At 49.4% G+C, this 17,789-nt stretch overlaps 1 protein-coding gene across 12 annotated transcripts in view; it reads left to right on the top strand.

Annotated features, from left to right (window-relative positions):
* Nucleotides 1-17,789, top strand: part of PLEKHA7 (pleckstrin homology domain containing A7) — a 202,431-nt gene that overhangs the window by 143,159 nt on the left and 41,483 nt on the right. For 11 of the 12 annotated variants that reach the window (XR_004903933.1, XM_036029093.1, XM_036029091.1 and 8 more), the window contains 2 exons: nucleotides 206-366; nucleotides 13,865-14,320. Coding sequence is in view for 11 of the 12 variants with exons in the window: in XM_036029093.1 (XP_035884986.1) it covers nucleotides 206-366; nucleotides 13,865-14,320 (617 nt within the window). In the remaining variant the exon portion in view is untranslated. The remainder of the gene's footprint in view (nucleotides 1-205; nucleotides 367-13,864; nucleotides 14,321-17,789) is intronic. The other variant, XM_036029098.1, reaches the window with a different exon arrangement.

The raw sequence follows: 17,789 nt of genomic DNA, 5'->3' as shown, positions 1-17,789 counted from the left end.
CCTGCAGGGCTTTCCTGTGGGCCTGCCTGCACTGAGGAAGGGGAATCCAGCTGTGGCATTTTCCAGCTGCGGGCCCAGGCTGTGTGGTGCTTGGGCTTCTAGTCTGAAGAGGGGAGAACATGGCTGGAGCATCTCCTTGTTTTCGCCCCTGGAAGTGAAATGTGTGCTAACCTCTCCGCCCTGGGGTTCCGTCTCCATCTCACAGGCTGTGCACGCCGGGATGCGAGCGCTCATCTATAACAGCTCCACCGAGCAGTCGGGCATGAGGACCTACTACTTCAGTGCTGACACCCTGGAGGACATGAACGCTTGGATCAGGGCCATGAACCAGGCTGCACAGGTGCTGTCTCGGTCGTCACTAAAGAGGTCAGTCCCGGTGGAGGGTCCCTGCCAGGGTGCTCCCTACACTAGGTTGGGGACCCAAACGAGAACTCTCGAGTGCCCATTTCATCCTTCGTGCACTTGTGTGAAGCACTGCCCTCTCCTTGAAGTCCGAGTTAACGATGAATTCTTCTGGGAGGAGAATGCAGCGCATACTGTCCGTCCCAGCTGGAAGGTCCCCTGCAAAGTCATCCAGTCCATTCTCGTGATTAAAAAGAGAAACACAGAGGCCCGGGAGGGTGACATGACTGCCTTGGATGCACAGCCTCGGAACTTGGTGTCTGTTCCTTCTTTTCTTTCCTTATGTGTGGTGGAAGGGGCAACCTTGGGGCACCAGTTTGGGGAGGCGGGAGAGGGCAAGAAACAGCTTGCAAATTGAAAGTGTGCCACAGACCACCCACTCTGCTGCCGGCAGCTGACCGGGGGCCATCTCCCAGCTGCCGCTTCCCTCTGGTGGGCAAACCAAGAGTACAGTCGGGGATCTTGAAATTCCTGAGCCTGTTGGCTGCAGTGGATTCCCTGAGAGAAAAGGAGAGGACAGGAGTCAGGGGCTCAGAGAGGGTTGGGTGGCCCTGGAGAAGTCGGGGGGTGCCTTTAGCCAGTCCTTGTCTGGCATGGGCTCCCATCTCCACTCTCCAGACACCCTGCTCTGTTCTGAGGCCTCTTCAACAATGGTCATCTTTTGGGGGGTCTCCAAGCAAAAGGGACTACAAAGGGATTTCACAGGGTGCGTTTTGGCGTGGCAACCTGTTCCAGTTCACATGTATGTGATTTTTGGTATTAGTGGCATTTTCTAGCTTCGTGCTTTCTCTCTTTAGGTGAACAGACCTTTGGTGTAGAGGCTGACCTCCTTCAAGAGGCCAGGTTGGGGTCAGGCCCTACCTTGGAGCTTCCGCAGTGCCACAGTCGAGCGTTTGTCATGTTGTGTTGTTGGTTTTTTTCCCCTTCTACTTTTCGGTATCCTAGGCTTCAGGCAGAGATTGACTTGGTGTCTCCTGCATGACTGACACATCGTAGCTCCCAAGTATCTGTCGAGTGAGTGACAGACTGAGAGAATGAATGAATATGTTGGACAGGACCAGAGACTGCCCTGGAAGTTTCCACGTGGCTCGGAGTCAGTAATTCTTAACTACAGTCAGGTTTGACTGTACCTCCTTCTAGTGCTGTCACCCAGCCTGAGTTTTTCTGTTGTGTCCATGCTAATAATAGGAAGCTCTGCCATTAGCCTGCGGGCACTCTGTTCATAGTGCCGCTGGCATTTCCCTGGTCATCCCAGGAGAAGGGGTGACACGTCTTACTCCTGGTGCATGTGCTGGTCCCTAACACTCACTGTGTCCTACTTTTTGCTTTATATATGTTGCCTATATATATATATATATATATATATATATATATTTAACTAAACAATAAATGAAGCCCTCTTATTATTTAAAAAATGCAAAAACATAAAGCCAAAGATATCCTTAATCTTCCCACGGTCATCTCTGTTACCACATTAATGGGTATCCTATTGTACTAAACTACTCTTTATTCATATATACCTGTATATATGTACTTATAGATATATATAGGTTTCTTTTGAGCTTTCTTTAAAGTATGTATGATCACATCTTTTTTATTGTTCTTCAATTACAGTTGCCCTCATTTTTCCCCCATTACTGTCCCCTGACCTGCCCACCCCCATGCATAATGACATCTTGATAGTCAGTCTATATCTGTATGTGGATTGACTTTAGTTTTGACTGTTATATGGTATGTCATGGAACCATAATGTATTTAAGCACATGTTAAACTTGGGATAGTTTTTCTCTCGTCTTTTACTGTTATAAATAGTCCGGTAATGAAAAACTTTCTACAAGCCTCTGCATGTGTGAATCTTTCAGATTGTTGGGTCAAAATACAGTGTATTTAATTTTTTACCTTTTCAATTATTTTTAGTAGTTTTTTAACTCTTTTTTAAAAGGATTTTATTTATTTTTAGAGAGGGAAGGGAGGGAGAAAGAGAGAGAGAGAGAAACATCAATGCGTGGTTGCTGGGGGTCATGGCTTGCAACCCAGGCATGTACCCTGACTGGGAATCAAACCTGCGACACTTCCTTTCACAGCCCGTGCTCAATCCACTGAACTACGCCAGCCAGGGCATTTAGTAGTTTTTTTAATTGAATTTTCCATTACCATTTGTCCCCATTATACTCTCTTCCACCTCCACCCTCCCCTCCCCTGCAATACAGTATGTTTTGAATTCTGATCAATATCACCAAATTGCCATTTAAAGAAAGCTGTTACGTTTCACTAATGAGAATGCTTATTTCCTTGTGTCTTTGCCAGTATTTGACATTAACAGTTTTTAACATCTTTGCTGAGCTGCTGCATAGAGAAATAGTATTGGATTATGTTCATGTGAGTTTCCATGACTTGGGGGATCTTTTCTTCTTTATTGGCCACTTGTGTTTCCTCTTCAGTGAACTGCCTGTGCCTGTCCTCTGTCCGTTTTCCCACTGAGTTGTTTGCTGCCGTCTTCGTGTGTCCTTCCCTGCACGCTCTGAAGTCCGCCTCCCGAGAAGGCAGCTTCTGTTCTTGTAGAGGTTGGCAGCAGGCTCTCCAATCTTGTGGTTAATGGGATCTGTTTCTCCTATCATTTGAAAATCAGGATGCTGTCTGCCAGTCTCCAGTATTCTGGCATTTTCCTTGTTCTCTTTGATTCCTCATAGGTCACCCGAGGGGTTTCCTGAGCCCATCTCCCGGTTCTCTCAGGGCCCTGGGGTATTGACATGGGGGGTGGGGCGGGGGTGCCTGGAGCTCAACCACTGGAGCCTGGGCCTCTCTCGCCTTCCTCCCCATCCTGGACTCTCAGTCTTTCTTGTCCGACACTGTTCTTTTTGTGCGCAGATTGTTTGCCCTCATGAAGACATGGGACTGAATTCAGAAGTCGAAGGATTCAGCTTTATTTGAGCTGTGTCATCCTCTCCAGCCAGGGATACCTATGTCCCATATTGTTAAGGGCTGCCCTCCTTCATTTTAATTCTTCAAAAAACAGAAAGTTTTTGTTTTGCTTTGCTTTAAGTGAGCAAAGGTTAGCACGTTCCGGATTTCACCCTTCTCGCCGTCATTCACGCGGGCCCGTCGCACTGTGGGTCTGCACTCCATCGAGTGCTCCACCTTCGTTTCTGGTGCACGTCCTTTCATGGCATGGACGCTGGGGGCACCCTGTGTTGTCCCTCCGGCTTCTTCAGACCAGCAGTGGAACATGGGTTCATTCTTGTGTCTCAGCTTTGGTCAGTTCATCGTGGCCGACGAGGGCACTGGGTCAAAGGTGACTCGAGAATGAGACTGGGCTTCCCGGGAAAAGGCGCTATGGCTGGTCAACGATGACCACCTCGAGCCATTCAGGGTGGATTTGCGTGTGTCTGACGTCAGGGTGCACAGGGTGGGCAAAAGTGGGTTACAGTTGTGAGTACGTGAAGCACGGCTTATTCTGGTATTATTATTTATTCATTACTGTATTCTTTTCCATACAGACAACTGGGAACCTGTTTCTGCCCCACCCTGCCCCTTGCTTCTTCCTGTCTGGGGTTTTAACAGTTAACTCTCAGGTGTTGGTGGCAGGAGTGCTCCGTTTCTCTTCTTTAGTCCGCCTTCCCTTTCGGGGTCTCGAGTCCTAGATTTTGTATTGTCCCTAGACTTTCTCTGAATTTTTAAAATTTGCTCTTATTATGCTCTTAATAAGCTCTTAAGAGACCATAATCATGTTTTCCCAAGGCTCCTTCCTTTAAAAAAAAACAATTTGTTCTACCTTCTGGGTCAGAATAAAGGCGGACTGGCACTTCCTCTTAGCTTTCTGAGAGATGGAACCATCAGCCACGCAAATCCAGACTTAGGAAATGTTCTGGGTTTTTTGTTTTGTTTTGTTTTTCTTTTTCAGAATAAGATGTTCACACATTTGGTTAATTAAAATGATTCCTCAGGCAGAACTAAATCTCGCCTCCCCTCCAGTTTGAGGATCTGCATTAGAAAATTCCGTCTCTGTTCAGTGGGTGGTCCCAGTGACAGTGCTCTGTTCTCTCCCCGTCGCTCCTCACCCAGATGCTCCTGTCCTCATTCACACAGGCAGATGCTGTCTGCATGCATGTGGTGTGTCAGGACTCCTGGTTCCCGTTACAGAAAATGCAGACAAATTTACCTTAAGGGGGAGTGTGTTGGCTTGTGTCACTGCGAAGTTCAGGATAGATCCAGCTGGGGCGAGGGCTCAGGCAATATGTTATAAGTCGTTCTCTGGGCTCCACCCACCTCTGGGTTGGATTCATTCTTAAGCTTCATGGGGAGGTCCCTGGCAGGTCTAGGATCTGGTGGCAAGGTACTGGTAGCTGCAGTAGCCCCAGACTCGTGTCGTCCAGGTTCAAGTCCAGCAGGAAAGAGCCGGAGTCTTGTCCAGAAGCTCTGAGATCCATTATGATTAAATAGGCTAGATCACATTTATTCCCTAAACCATGTGCTGTGGCCAGGGAATACGCATGCTGATTGGCACAGACCTGCGGGGCATGCTTCACCGCTGAGGACCAGACCGTGGGACTGAGAGGGAGGCGGGGTGGATGTGCAGGTGACCTCAGGGCTGTGGGCAAAGGAAGGGAAATGACTTGCTTGATGAGATAAAGGAGGCACAAACAAGCACTGGCCAGGCCAGCCGATTCACCCCTTGCTCCCTACTGTATGGATTTCTTTTACCTTGTGTATCTCCTCCCTAAGCTGAGTCCCTGAGGTCAGGTAGACCTGGATTCAAATCCCGGCTCTGCTACTTTCTAGCTGTGTCACTTGTGCACACGTTAGGTGTGCTTTTTAAACCTCAGCTTCTCTTAGTTCTAGGGTTCTTGCAAGTATTGAATAAATGAATGGGTAAGTGTAGTAGGCACTGTGCATCATGTAATGCTGGCTTCCGTAGGGTTTGGTTTAACAGTATCAATGGTTTTTCTTCTTCTTCACGCCCTTCCGGTTTCATCATTAATCCTCTGGATCACATTAATGATGAATCTCCCGTGAGCGAGCACGTTGCACTCCCTCCCTTTCCAGGAGTGCCCAGCCCCTAGCAGTGTGAACAGTGGTGGCCCATCCACCCAGACTGCTGCAGCACCGCCCCTCCGCCTGCTCTTCACTTCCCTCCTCTCCAGCCCCGTCCTGCAGCCCAGCACAGAGCTGAGCACCCTCACTGCACCTCCTCCCTTTGTCCTCTTGTTTCCTTCGCAGGCCTCAGGTCCCTTGATAGGCATTCATTCAAGTATTCTTGACACCACCCCCACTCCCAGCTGTAAGGGGCACCAGGCATTGCTGCTAGCCACCTCTTTCTGTTCACACCTTTTTCCTATTTCCACATTCTTCCCCATGTCACAGTGTGGACTCTGATTTTTGATTCCCTGCAGCTTCCTTGAAATCTGCCTTCTGAACTGTCCCTGTTGGGCTGCTCTTTCGTTCTTATCTCAGGATGCCTGTCCCCTCTGACAAGCTAGAGCACCAAGCAAGGAGGTCAGCTTGCCTTCACAGCTCACAAAACTGACAGGAGACTCAGATAAGAGGGCCTATCTGAAGGCAGCTTATCTGTTTTCTCAGTTTCCCAACTTCTGTGGTCTCTGGTATAACTATAGTCTTGTCTTAGGACTGAAGGATCTTAGAGTCTAGTTACCTTCGGAGTGAAATCCAAGTTCCTCAGCAGGGCTTTTGAGCAGGGCATGGGTCTGGTCCCGACAGACACCTTGGGTTCATGTCTTGCCGCTCCCCATTCTCTATGCCTCAGCCACACTGAGTCTCTTCAGTTGGGAGCATTTGTTCATGCATTCATCCATTTAGTCTTTTATTTTACAACTATTTATTGAGGGCATGTTTTGTATGTGTGTCAGACTGTTAAAGATGCTGAGAAATATAGCTATGTTCAAGAGAAAGGCAATGTCCCATGTATACTTGGGTGGAGATGGAGGAGACAGACCATAAACAGGCAGACAAATCAACAAGATGATTTTCTATCATGATCTGTGCACAGACATGCAGGGTGATGGGGTGGGGAGGGGCTAGAGGGCAGAGAGTCGGCGGCCAGGGGAGGCTTCTCTAGATGGGGAACGTGTGAGTGTGTGAGGCCAGTCACATCTGCAAAAAACTTTTGAGGGAGAGTGTCCCTTTGGGCAGAAGGAATGGCACTTCCAACAACCTTAGGCAGGGCTGAGCTTGGCGTGTTCAAGAAACAGGCACCAGGCAGTATGGCCAGATCCAAGAGAGCAAGGGGTAGAGTACACTGGTGGCATCTGGGGGTGGACAGGGGTCCGAGTCAGGAGGCACTAGGATCTCTCTGGGCCTTGCTCAGCTGCTCCCTTCCCTCCCCCCACCCCCATCCTTGGTAGGACAGCTTCAGCTCATCCTTCAGATCTTAGCCTAGATGTATCAAGTTGGCCAAAAAGTCTGTTTAGTTTTTTCCATAAAAGACACATTTTTCATTTTCACAAATAACTTTATTGATTTGGATATTTTGAGTATGTCAGCTATCTACCACATGGTATAATGTTGATTGTTCTCAGTTAATGTCTTGAATTGATCGCTATCAGCTTCAACTGGTCTACCCGACCGTGGAGCATCGTCCATTGAGAAATCTCCAGCATGAAACTTCACACACCACCTTTGACACATTCGATCAGTCACAGCACCTTCTCCACACACTGCACAAGTCTTTTTTTGCACTTCAGTTGTGTTTTTACTTTTCTTGAAATAATAAAGCATAATGTGCCAAAAATGTTGCGTATCTTCTTCCATCTTCAATATTAAAATAACTACACAAAAATTCACCAATTTTGGTGAGTTTTTTTAAAAAATGCACACTGATATGACCGCTGTCACAATACAATCTAACAAAATTGTTTTGAATGAAGTTAAAGACAACTAAGTGCTTATTACTTGAGCCACGTTACAGGAAAAACCAAGCAAACTCTTTGGCCAACCCAATAGTTCCTCCTCCTCCTCTGACCCTTCAATGTGTTTGATGCCCCCATTTGTAGCGCTCTGCCACTCCTTACGCATAAAACTTTTATGCTAAAGTTACATTAGCCTTCTTTCTGATTGTCACCCCTCCTGGATGGTAAGCCCCTTGAAAATGAAAACAGTGCCTGATACGTGTCCAGTCAGTGAATGGGTGCATGGATGTTTGGCTAGGTGGGCGGGTGGATAGATGAACAAACAGCTATCAAAACTCTACCTGCAGGATGTTCAAATAAGGGCCCAGAGTGTTTCAGAGCAATCTGAGCACCGTCGTGTGGGGGAGCCAGTCAGAAATGGCCTCACTATTTCTGACTATCTGCAGTCTCTTCAGAGAACTGAATTTGGGCCTTCCAAATTCTGATCACTTTGGGTAAAGTGCAGCAGGAATACCTGAGGTTGGAAAGCCCCTTGGGCCTGTGGCAGAAGTAATTTATAGACATGTTTTCTCGCCAGGTGCAGGACTCCGGGGTCGAATCGGGTGGGGTCTGGGTCCTGCCGTGTCACTGGTTGCGTGACCCAGGGCCCGACGGTTAAGCTCTCTGAGCTGCACTTTCATTAACTGTAATGAAAAGTCCTGCCGTCTCTCACCTTGTGGGTTTGTACGAGGATGAGAAGAGGTCACACATATAACGTGCCTGACTTGGGGCTGCGCAGTGCCTGTGTGGGCAGTCAGTGGTGTCTGCTGCCGCCGTCGCCCCGCTCCTTCAGTAGAGATGAGCATTTCTGCCGAGTGAGCTGGTACTTACTCAAGTGAATGCCCTCAGACTCTCTGCACTTGACCTGCTGACCTTGCAGTCTATCTGTAGCGATTAGAGATGGGCTATGTCCAGTCTGTGGCACACAGTAGGATCCAGCATATGGTAATAATAACCAAGCATTGGCCACAAAAAAATGAACGACCCGGGACTGTGACCCCCGTCTAGGGAGGTGGAAAGCACGTGGGCTCGGCGTGGGCCAGGACTCCAGACCAGCTCGGGGAGCGGGCTGCTGAGCATGGCTCGCCCAGGGAGGAGGAAGAGGGAGGGGCTCTCCAGGCAGGAATAAACAAAGTGAGGAGAGCTGGCCAGCATCGAAGATCTTTCCTTTCTCCTTTGTCTGGTTTGTCAGTCCTCAAAGCTTCACGGGGGACTTTGCCGTAGCCACTCTGCTGGGGCAAGAGGCACCTCGGCTTGGCAGTGTGGGGTTTCATCTGTTCTTCAGCCTTGCTCTCCTCTGGGGCAGGACAGGCTGGAGAGCCGGGGAGTGTGTGGTCAGAGCTGCCAGGCCCTCCATTGTTCATTTAGAGCCGGGCATGAAAGGTAGCCAGGTATCTCTGCCTCTCCCAGGGGGACTGACCTATTTAACTCCGGGGAAAAGAAGAAACCAACTCCTGTCTTCATCTCTCTCCAGCCACTTTCTTCCTCACATGCTAGGAACTAATTCAAGTGAGCAAGCCTGCCTTAGGTCTCCTTAGAGACTTTGAGCCCCTTTCTCGCTAGCCTTTAGTGCAAGTCCGTGGACTGTGCCCAGGCCAGGGTTCGTCCTGGCTTTTAAGTTCACCATCCTCTTGAGCTTAAAAGGACTCGGTATCCATCAACACAGGCTGAGCTGGTTTCCCAGGACAGGACTTCTGCCGCCTGACCTGGCTCAGACCAGACTCTCCAAGAACATTGGTGGCCTGGCCCTGGTTCTTGGTCTGCTAGTTTGGTCCTTTAGGTGAGGGGAATGGGCAGGGGGTCCTCCAGTGGGATGGTGGCAGGAGGGCTGCAGCCACCAATGGGACTGAGGTCCAGCCAAGCCCCGCTATAGGTTGTCATCCCTCTGTCCACCACGTCTTTGAATGTGTTCTAATGTGTGTGGGGTGTGCATTTAGCATTAAGACAGAGGGAAATATTATTCCTTCCTTCCTGGTGAGATAAAGGTTTGGGATCAGAATAAAATTAAAATTGGTGCACCATTGCTTAATATATTACCTTTCAATTTTTTGTAAGAAAACGGATAAGAGATGTATCTCTGGTCTGAGATACATTCTCTTCCCACTTGCTGGGGAAAACAAGAATTTGCTTGAAGCAGACACACAGCATTGCTTTGATGTGCTGAAAATGGTGGGGCGCAAACGCTGCAAATGAAGAGCTCAGCCCTGAAGCAGTTAGGGATTGCATTTGACTGCTAGTCATAGCACAACCCAGTTCAGGGTGGCGTACTCAAATTGGGTTTCAGTTTTCTCACAACAGGAGTCCAGGCTGGTATAGTAGCTCCATGGTGCCAATCGGGATCCCAGGCTCTTAGTTCCCACACAGGTTTTAGCAGGTGGCTTTCATTCTCATTTTTGTTGCCTCCCTCTCCAGCAGAGTCTAAATTCCAGGCAGGAGGCAGGGAGGGTTGGCTAAGCCAGCTAGTGTACTCTCTATTAAAGACTTCAAGATGTCTGCGCACATCTTATTGGCCAGATCTATGTTACATGATCACTGTCAGTCCTAGGGAGGTTGGGAAATGTCAGTTTTTCACCAGGTGTATATTGCTGCTTTGAAAAAATTGGGATAAGGAAGGAGGAGGGGATAGATGTTGGGAGTCAACACATTTGTGTTTGAAGGCGCACTGTGTGCCAGGCGTGTGCCGTGCTTATTCCGTGCGCTGTCTCCTTAATCCACCCAATAGCCCAGGGAGGCGGGAGCTGCTGTCCTCATTGTGCACATGAGGAACCTGGAACCAGAGAGGTTAGGGACTTGTTCAGGGGTGTCCAGCATTTACTGGGGTGAAGCCAGAACCTGCATCCAGGTCTGACTGGCTATAACTCCGATGCCCTCTGGGTTTCTTGGGCTCGAGAAGTGGCCCAAATGGTCACTGAATGTTAGGAATGTCTGTGTTTTGAACAGTAGCTGATTCCAGGTGCTTCCAGGGACAGTCATGACCTGCACATCTGTGCCCTGCATGGCCAGCTTCTCTGAGCGACACAGCCATTGACAGCCGGGGGTGCTTCTTTCTTGCCCATCACTGCTAAATCGCGCATTGCGAATCTGTTTTGTGACAGGTCTTCTGACTTGACAGTTTGTGTGTTAAATTGTTGGAATGCAGGAGACAGGGAGAAAACCAAAAAACACGTTTGCCTTATAGCCTGTAACTTAGTAAATTCAGTGTTGAAGTCAGGTAAGGTAGGAAGGACTACCTCCTCTTTCTCACCTGTAGCTGGAGTCTGAACATTTGGGCGCAAAGACATCTTCTGGACGTCTCAGCAGCCACGGGACTAGAAGTTGTTCATAACCCCAAGTCTTAGGGCCCAGAAAGCTGCCAGAATGCGATTCTTTTAACTGCCCTCTCAAGCAATGGTGTCCAGCCCGTGGACCACATGTGGCCAAAGATGACTATAAATGCAGCTCAACACAAAATCATAAATTTACTTAAAATGCTTTTTTTGCTCATCAGTTTTCATTAGTGTTTGTGTATTTAATGTGTGGCCCAAGACAACTCTTCTTCTTCCTGTGTGGCCCACAGATGCCAAAAAGTTGGACACCCCTGCAAAGGTTTGTTTTGCAGGAAATGCTGGTGTTAATCTGAAGAAAAGGGTTTGTCATTCCCTATCAAATTTATTTTTAGAAGATACTGGCATATGCAAGGGCGTGTCCCCTCTATGCACACACCCAGTAAGGACTAAGGCGCATAGCCGTAAGTTAGCTCCGAGGTTGGAAAGGCCTGGCACGCGCCGTGATTCGGAGTCAGTTGATGAGCACTTTATAAATGTTCCCATGATTAAATTGGGCATTAGGATCATCTGGCTTTGATGGCGGCAGCGATTTTCTTCACCACTTTCCATGCCCCCCAGTGCCCATCCCAGTGGGGATATGCAGGTGCTCAGCAAATTCTTGGCAGTTGATTGGGAAAGAACAAAGAACCCACATGACATTTGGTTGCACTGAGACATCGAACCACGGTCTTTGGGTCCTGGTGTTGGGGCCCCCTGGAAAAGGGGCCCTTTTCCCTTCAGTTCTAATGTCATGCATGTGGGTGGCATACTTGGTTCACAATCTAGCTTCTATGACAAAGTGCTGTTTGTCTTTGGGATGTGAATAACCAGGAGGCGCAGTTCCTTAGGCCTCACAAGTGGAGTAACCAGGTGACCCAGCTTCTTGGCCGGGTGTGACCCAGAGGGCAGCCAGAGCTTTAATCTTCTAGGCAGTGGCCTTAACGTGTCCTCCGAGGATGGTTTCCCAAATGTGAGAAAGAGTAAGGAAGACAAAGGCCAGCTTAGGCAACTCGAAGGCTGCTGGTTGGGGTTACACTGGCATGGTTATGGAGGACTGAAGGAAGAAAGGAAGGACGGTTAAAACCTACAGTGCATGCATTGTGGAACAGAGCTGTCCCTTTACAAACTTGGAGTGAGAATAGCTTTTCTCAAAGTGTAGAACCCTGAATATTTCCTATATGTTCCTACTGCTGGAGGTTATAGACCCACCAAACATCAGGAATGGAAGGGCCCACAGAGATTACCATCTAGATATGTCGTTATAAAATGATTTGTAATAGATTTTTTTTTTTACTATAAGTAACAAAGACCAAAATCAAACCAGCTTAAATGAGAAAGGATTTATTGGTTCACAACCAAAAAGTCTGAGGATGTGTCTGGTTTAGGTATGGCTACATCTAGGAGCTCAGGCCAGTGTTTAGGATTCGGTTTCTCTCTGTCTGCTTTCCTTGGTGTTAGTTTTATTTTTGAATAGCTGCTCTCATTGTAGGTGTAGCAGCTCAAGACCAGCTCCAACCAGTGTCCCAGGGCTAACTTTGATTGGCCTGGATTAGATCACGTGTCAGCCCCTCAACCAATCACTGAGACTTTGAGGAGAGTCAGCAGCACCTGAACCACATGGACTGAGAGTGGGGGAGGGTGATCCCCACATGAAAATGGAAATGTTTATACCAGAAGGCATAGGAGGTGGGGCAAAGATGTCCCCTAGTGACGGATAAAAGGAGGTCCAAAGTTTGTTATGGCTGTTGTTTCCCACAAAGCTTTGGGTTTTTATGGAAGGGTCACGAGCACATGAACAGTGAGATGAGTGATTGCTTTTCTGTTTTCTATGTCCAAGCTAAGGCCAACAGTCAGGCCTGGACATAGTAAAAAGCAGACTGAGTGTTAGGGGTTGTATTTTCACTTTCTAGTAGCATTTTTACTTAGTTTTGGCTCCCAGACTGGACTGGTTCTGCCCTGGTGGCTGAGGTTCTGAGGTTGTTGCAAGGACACCTGGGGTCTGGCCACCTAGATATAAATGCAGCAGCATTTCCATCGCATACTTTCATGTTGGAATGGAGACCTCTCTGGCTTGGTCGTTTGAGGAGTGGTGGGTCTCAAGACCAGGACCTTTCTACCCAGGAGTGCAAGTAGACTGGCAGCCCCATCCAAGGATCCTGGTAATTTGTCTGGTCCTTCTGGGTTGGAGTATATTCCGTTCATCTGCCTCCCCAGTTTAAACTCTGCAAAGCTTGTGGAGCTGCTGCTGTGTCCCTGGTACCAGGCAGTGGGGATGCAAACGTACCTAGGACCCAGCCCCAAGGAGGTGGAGAAAGGCAGCTTACAGTGGGAGATGGGCCATGAAAGAGGACTACTTCTCTGTGCCCCAGAAGCCCTTCGCACGCTGACTTATCACCCCTGCCACCCCCTCTCCTTTCAGTTTCTGGGTTGGCAGGTATGTAGGCCATGGGCATGCACGTGGACAGGCAGTAGAGAGCAGTGGCTAAAACACACAGGCTCCGCAGTTTGCCTGGGATTAGATCTGTGATCTTGGGCAAATCATTTATTTTTTCTGGGCCTGCAGAGAATTGTTGTTAGGTCAGTGTTTTTGTGGGTTCTTGTTTGAACAGTTTTCTGATGAGATAAGTGATCATATAAAGAGGGTGCTGTGCCTGTTCTCTACTCACTGTCTTGGAGGAACCTTAATGACGCTGCCATGGTACTTGGGGCTGTGTTAGCAGCCAGTGGGAGAGACCCAGGGCTCAGGAGCCTGCTATCCAGGCTGGACTGCCCCAGACAGATGGAGAGAGAGCAACAGGGAAAGGCATGAGGGTGTCACGTGCATCACTTATTCATTCAGCAGTATTTACAGAGCACCTATTCCACACCAGTCTTTGTGCATATGTTCTGGGCATATGATGCTGGGCAAGATGGTGCCTCTTACCTGATGGAATTTGTAGTCTGCTTGGACTCTAGAGGAATAAATATGCAATTGTGATCCAGTGCAACTAGTGTGACAGTGGAGTTAGTTAAGGTTCCAATCTAGACTGGGCATATGTGGCTGGGGTGGCTTCCTGGAGGAGGTGACATTTTAGTCAGATCCCAAAGGAGTAGAAGATTAAGTGGGTAGAGTGAGGGACTGGACATGAAAGATGGTCCAGGCAGAGGGAACATGCAAAGCCTGGAGGGAGTTTAAGTGTAAAGTGTGTTCTTTGGGGGGTCTTGGCTGCCAGCTCTACTGCCTGGAATGGACTGAATATACTGCTGTCGTTGCAGGGACATAGAGAAGCTGGAGCGGCAGGCAGTCCCCCAGGCCAACCATGCAGAGTCCTGTCGTGAGTGTGGCCGCATAGGACCCGGACATTCAAGGGATTGTCCTCATCGCCGCCACGAGGACTCCTTTGGCTTCGAGGGGCGGGGGCAAGAGGAAGAACGGTACCGGCCCCACCCAGTGGAGGGCAAGAGGGACAGGAGCAAGTCCAGATCCCCGTACTTGCCAGTCGAGGAGGATGCCTTGTATGTGGATTTACCTGGTGGCTCGAGAGGCCAGCAGGCACAACCCCAGCGGGCAGAGAAGAATGGCATCGCATATGGCCCAGGAGAGCAGAACGGGACTGGCACGTACCAGAGGGCCTTTCCTCCCAGGACCAGCCATGAGAAGCACAGCCAGAGGAAGAGCAGCCTGGCCCAGGTGGAGCACTGGGCAAAGTCCCAGAAGGGGGACGGCAGGAGGTCAGTAATAGACTCAAGGTCGCTGCTACCAATGAGCATCTTAACGAAACAATAGCAGCTGTCATTTCACCAGCCCAGGCTGGGTAATACTGGCCTTCACCTCTCTGCCTCCGTTATCTCCAGAAACCCCTGTAACAGTACTGCAAGGAGGGAGGGACTACTGCATAGTCCCAACTTGTAGAGAAACTGAGGCTGGGAGAAGGGAAGGAACCTGCCCGGGGTGCACGGATAAGTGGCCAAGCCAGAGTTCAGACCTGGGTCTGGGAGCCTCCCAAGCCCACACGAGACAACATGAGGAGGCTTCTTTGTTCCCCAGGGAGCACACTTTTCGATCATAGCTCCTCTTCTCCATTTACACGGCTCCTTCTCTGCATCCGGGAGGGATACTGGTGGAAACTAGGGAAGTACGGGCCCATTTCTGAGTCCAGACACAAAGAGTAGTGCTTAGGTGCTGCTGACATTAGGCTTTATCATGTCCACCCCTTCAAGCCATTGTTAGTTATGTAGAGAGCACGTATTCTTGCAGTTTGCAAAGCACTGTCTGTATTTTATCATTTTAGGTGAATTAGGACACTTATGAACATGAAGAATTCAGGGCCATCCAGCTTCCACTGTCCCCAGAAGCCACTGTTTTGTCTTCACTGTGAAGACAGCACATCCCCCTCAGCATTGTCAGGCTTGTAAAACTAACCGCTGACTGCAGAGGTGATAGCAAAGGCTACGGGCGTTCAGAAGGCTCCCCACAGGCTGGAAGGGCTGCAGAGGAAGTGCCGGCACTCAGACGGAGTCTGCTACAGGCCTGATATAAACATGTGCTGAGGGGCCACACTTCATTCTCCCTGCTCGTGCTGGGAGCTCCAGACTTTCTCCCTGTGGGCTCTGGAGGCAGGAGTGCCCCTGGGGGAATAGCCTGGGCCTGTTTTCCAGTGTGTGGGCACAGTGTGTACATGTGGTCGTGTAGCCTCTGTAATCTGGTCCAGCTGGGCAGCTGGGCGGGTAGATGGTGGAGAAATCACAGTGGAACCCCCTGAGCAATCGGTGGGCATCGCTGAGGGACAGGCCAGGGGAAGGAAGGCCTTGCGTGCTGTAGCTAAGATGACTTCCCATTCTCATATGGGACTGGCCAGGTGTCACGTCAGTTTGTTCACCTTTGTGTCTTAGTGAAAACGGAAGTTAGCGCTCAAGGATGCAGTGGGGGGTGGGGTTTGGAGGAAGCTGCTATTCTTGGTGCTGAAGTAGGTAGTTTTACGTGACCTTCCTGCTGCATGAGGTTGGAAAGCTGGGGTTGTATCATGCAGGTCCCCATATTCCAATGTAAGGAATTCGGACTTTATTTGAAGAAGCAACAGGGGGAACCACAGGAAGGTTTTCAGCAGGTAAGTGATGTAGTGTGATTACACCTAGGGAGGAGGTTATTGTAGGAGTGGAACAGTGACAATGGAAACAGAAAGAAATAGATTCGAAGTCTTACAAGCAAAGCTTGTCAATGAATTGGATGTGCCGGATTAGAGAAAGGGAGGAGCAAGGAGGATCCCTAGGATTTTTGACTTGAACAAGTGGGTAGTTCAGATATGGGGAAGGCTTAGAAACAAGTCTGGGGGGAAATCAGGCCTTCCACTGTGGACATAAAAGCTTGAGAAACCTATTAGCTACCCCAGGGAAGATGTCAGGTAGGCAGGAGGGTAGGGATTGTGATGTCGAGGTTTGAGGGCTGGTTGGACATGCTAATCAGGGGCAGTCAGCAGGTAAGTGGCACCCCAACACTTAGAAGTTAGGGGCAGAAGAGGGGTCCTGCAGAGAAGACAGCGTGGTCAGAGAGAACACATGGTGTAAGTCAGCCATTTCCTCTCAGGTGTAACAACTCCCAGGAACTGAAGTCGGTATGGAGCTGGCTCAGGCAGAGCAAAGCGGGAGAAATCAGAAGTTGGGGCACACAGGCAGGGCAAGGGCTTGACCCTGATGAGCCTGCATTTCCCACTGAAGAGTTTGGATTTAATCGTGAAGGTCTGTGAAAACCATTGATGTGAATGGGAAGGTATCGACATCCGCCTGGCGTGGCACTATTTTTTAGAATGGTGGTGGCCGGGAAGAGGCGGGCGCAGAAAGGAATTCCAAAAGCTGTGCGACTGCTCATGTCGTTAGAAAGGTGTTAGGCGTGAAATGTCTCTACACCACTTTCTGGCAGCTCACAAACCTGTGTTGTTCTGCTGCACACAGTGGTCTGTGTTTCGGGTGGGGGTGCATGGGGGGCACTTCAGGGAGCTGCAGGATGAGCTGTCCGTCAACTGCCAGGAGATGAGAGGCGGCTGGGGAAGGCAGTGGGCTGTCCCAGGAGGTGCGATGGGGTGCAAGCCCTTCTCATCTAAGGGGTGGGGGGCCTTAGGTCTGTGAAGGAAAGCAGTTCATTGACCTTGGAGCTTCACTGAGCGTGCAGTGAGAGGAATTTCAGTCCAGTGGTAGAAGCACTTCCCAGTGGCCGAAAAGTGAAAGTGAGGACTTGAAGGCAGAGCAGGGCCTGCTCTTTGAGGAGAAAGCTGTCAGTCTCTGAGTAAGCAAAGTGCTCGTCTCTGATCGTTCGCTTGGGTCTCAAAAGGACTGTACCTTGCATTCCCAGAGCTGGGTTATTTTTTTTCCTTAAAGATATATTTGAAATCTCTAATAGTCAAGTAATAAGTGGATCAGGCTGCTTAATAGGGGAACCTCCTCCATTTGAAAATGGAGAAGGTGGAGATCTCTGCTTTGTGCGTGATAAAGACTTCGCTGACCTCATTAGATGCAGCACGTTGCACCCTGGAGGAGGGTTGTGTTAGAGTCTCGTGTTCCAGCTCTAGACCACACAGGGATTGTTTCTGACTGTTCTTTCAGCACTGGCAGATGTGTATTCTATCTCACATCATTAACTCCTTTAGAGTGATGCTTTGTGGGGGACAGACCGCCGTGCCCTTAGGATCTTAACATGTTCTAAGAGATTGTTTTGAAATTCTAGTTTCCATTCCTCCCCCCGCCCCCACCCCCGTGTTTAATGCAGAGTTGTAAAATAAACAGACGGGGTGGGGGTGGGAGAGGGATTCAGGCGTCACAGTGAGGGACAGGGCAGGCAGTGAAAATCCTGCATGACTGATGTGGAAGTTAGGGTGAGGGATATCTGTGGAATAAGTAATTGGTTATAAAATTTTGTTTTACATTTTGATGTGACTCTTTTGTTGTGGCTGTATCAGAGTGCCCTGTTTGGTTGGGAGCCTTTTGGAATAGGGAGGCCCCAGAGCCACAGAGCAGGGTATAGGGGCGAGACCTTGAGCACTCTGGGGTAAGGCTGGAGCTGGGCAGCCAGGGGACGTGCTGTCTGGAGACGTGCTGTCTCTTCCCTGGGGGAGGCCAGCACTCCTCCATTGCACTGGGGTCCTCCGGCTTGCCCCCAAAGGGCTGAGGGCTTGGGGGCACTCGCTGCCCTGAGCTCGACTCTGACCGT

This window comes from Phyllostomus discolor, chromosome 6 (assembly GCF_004126475.2).
Source record: "Phyllostomus discolor isolate MPI-MPIP mPhyDis1 chromosome 6, mPhyDis1.pri.v3, whole genome shotgun sequence".
Lineage (NCBI taxonomy): Eukaryota > Metazoa > Chordata > Mammalia > Chiroptera > Phyllostomidae > Phyllostomus > Phyllostomus discolor.
Note: the sequence above shows the minus strand (reverse complement) of the source record. Positions and strands in the feature narration are given on the sequence as shown.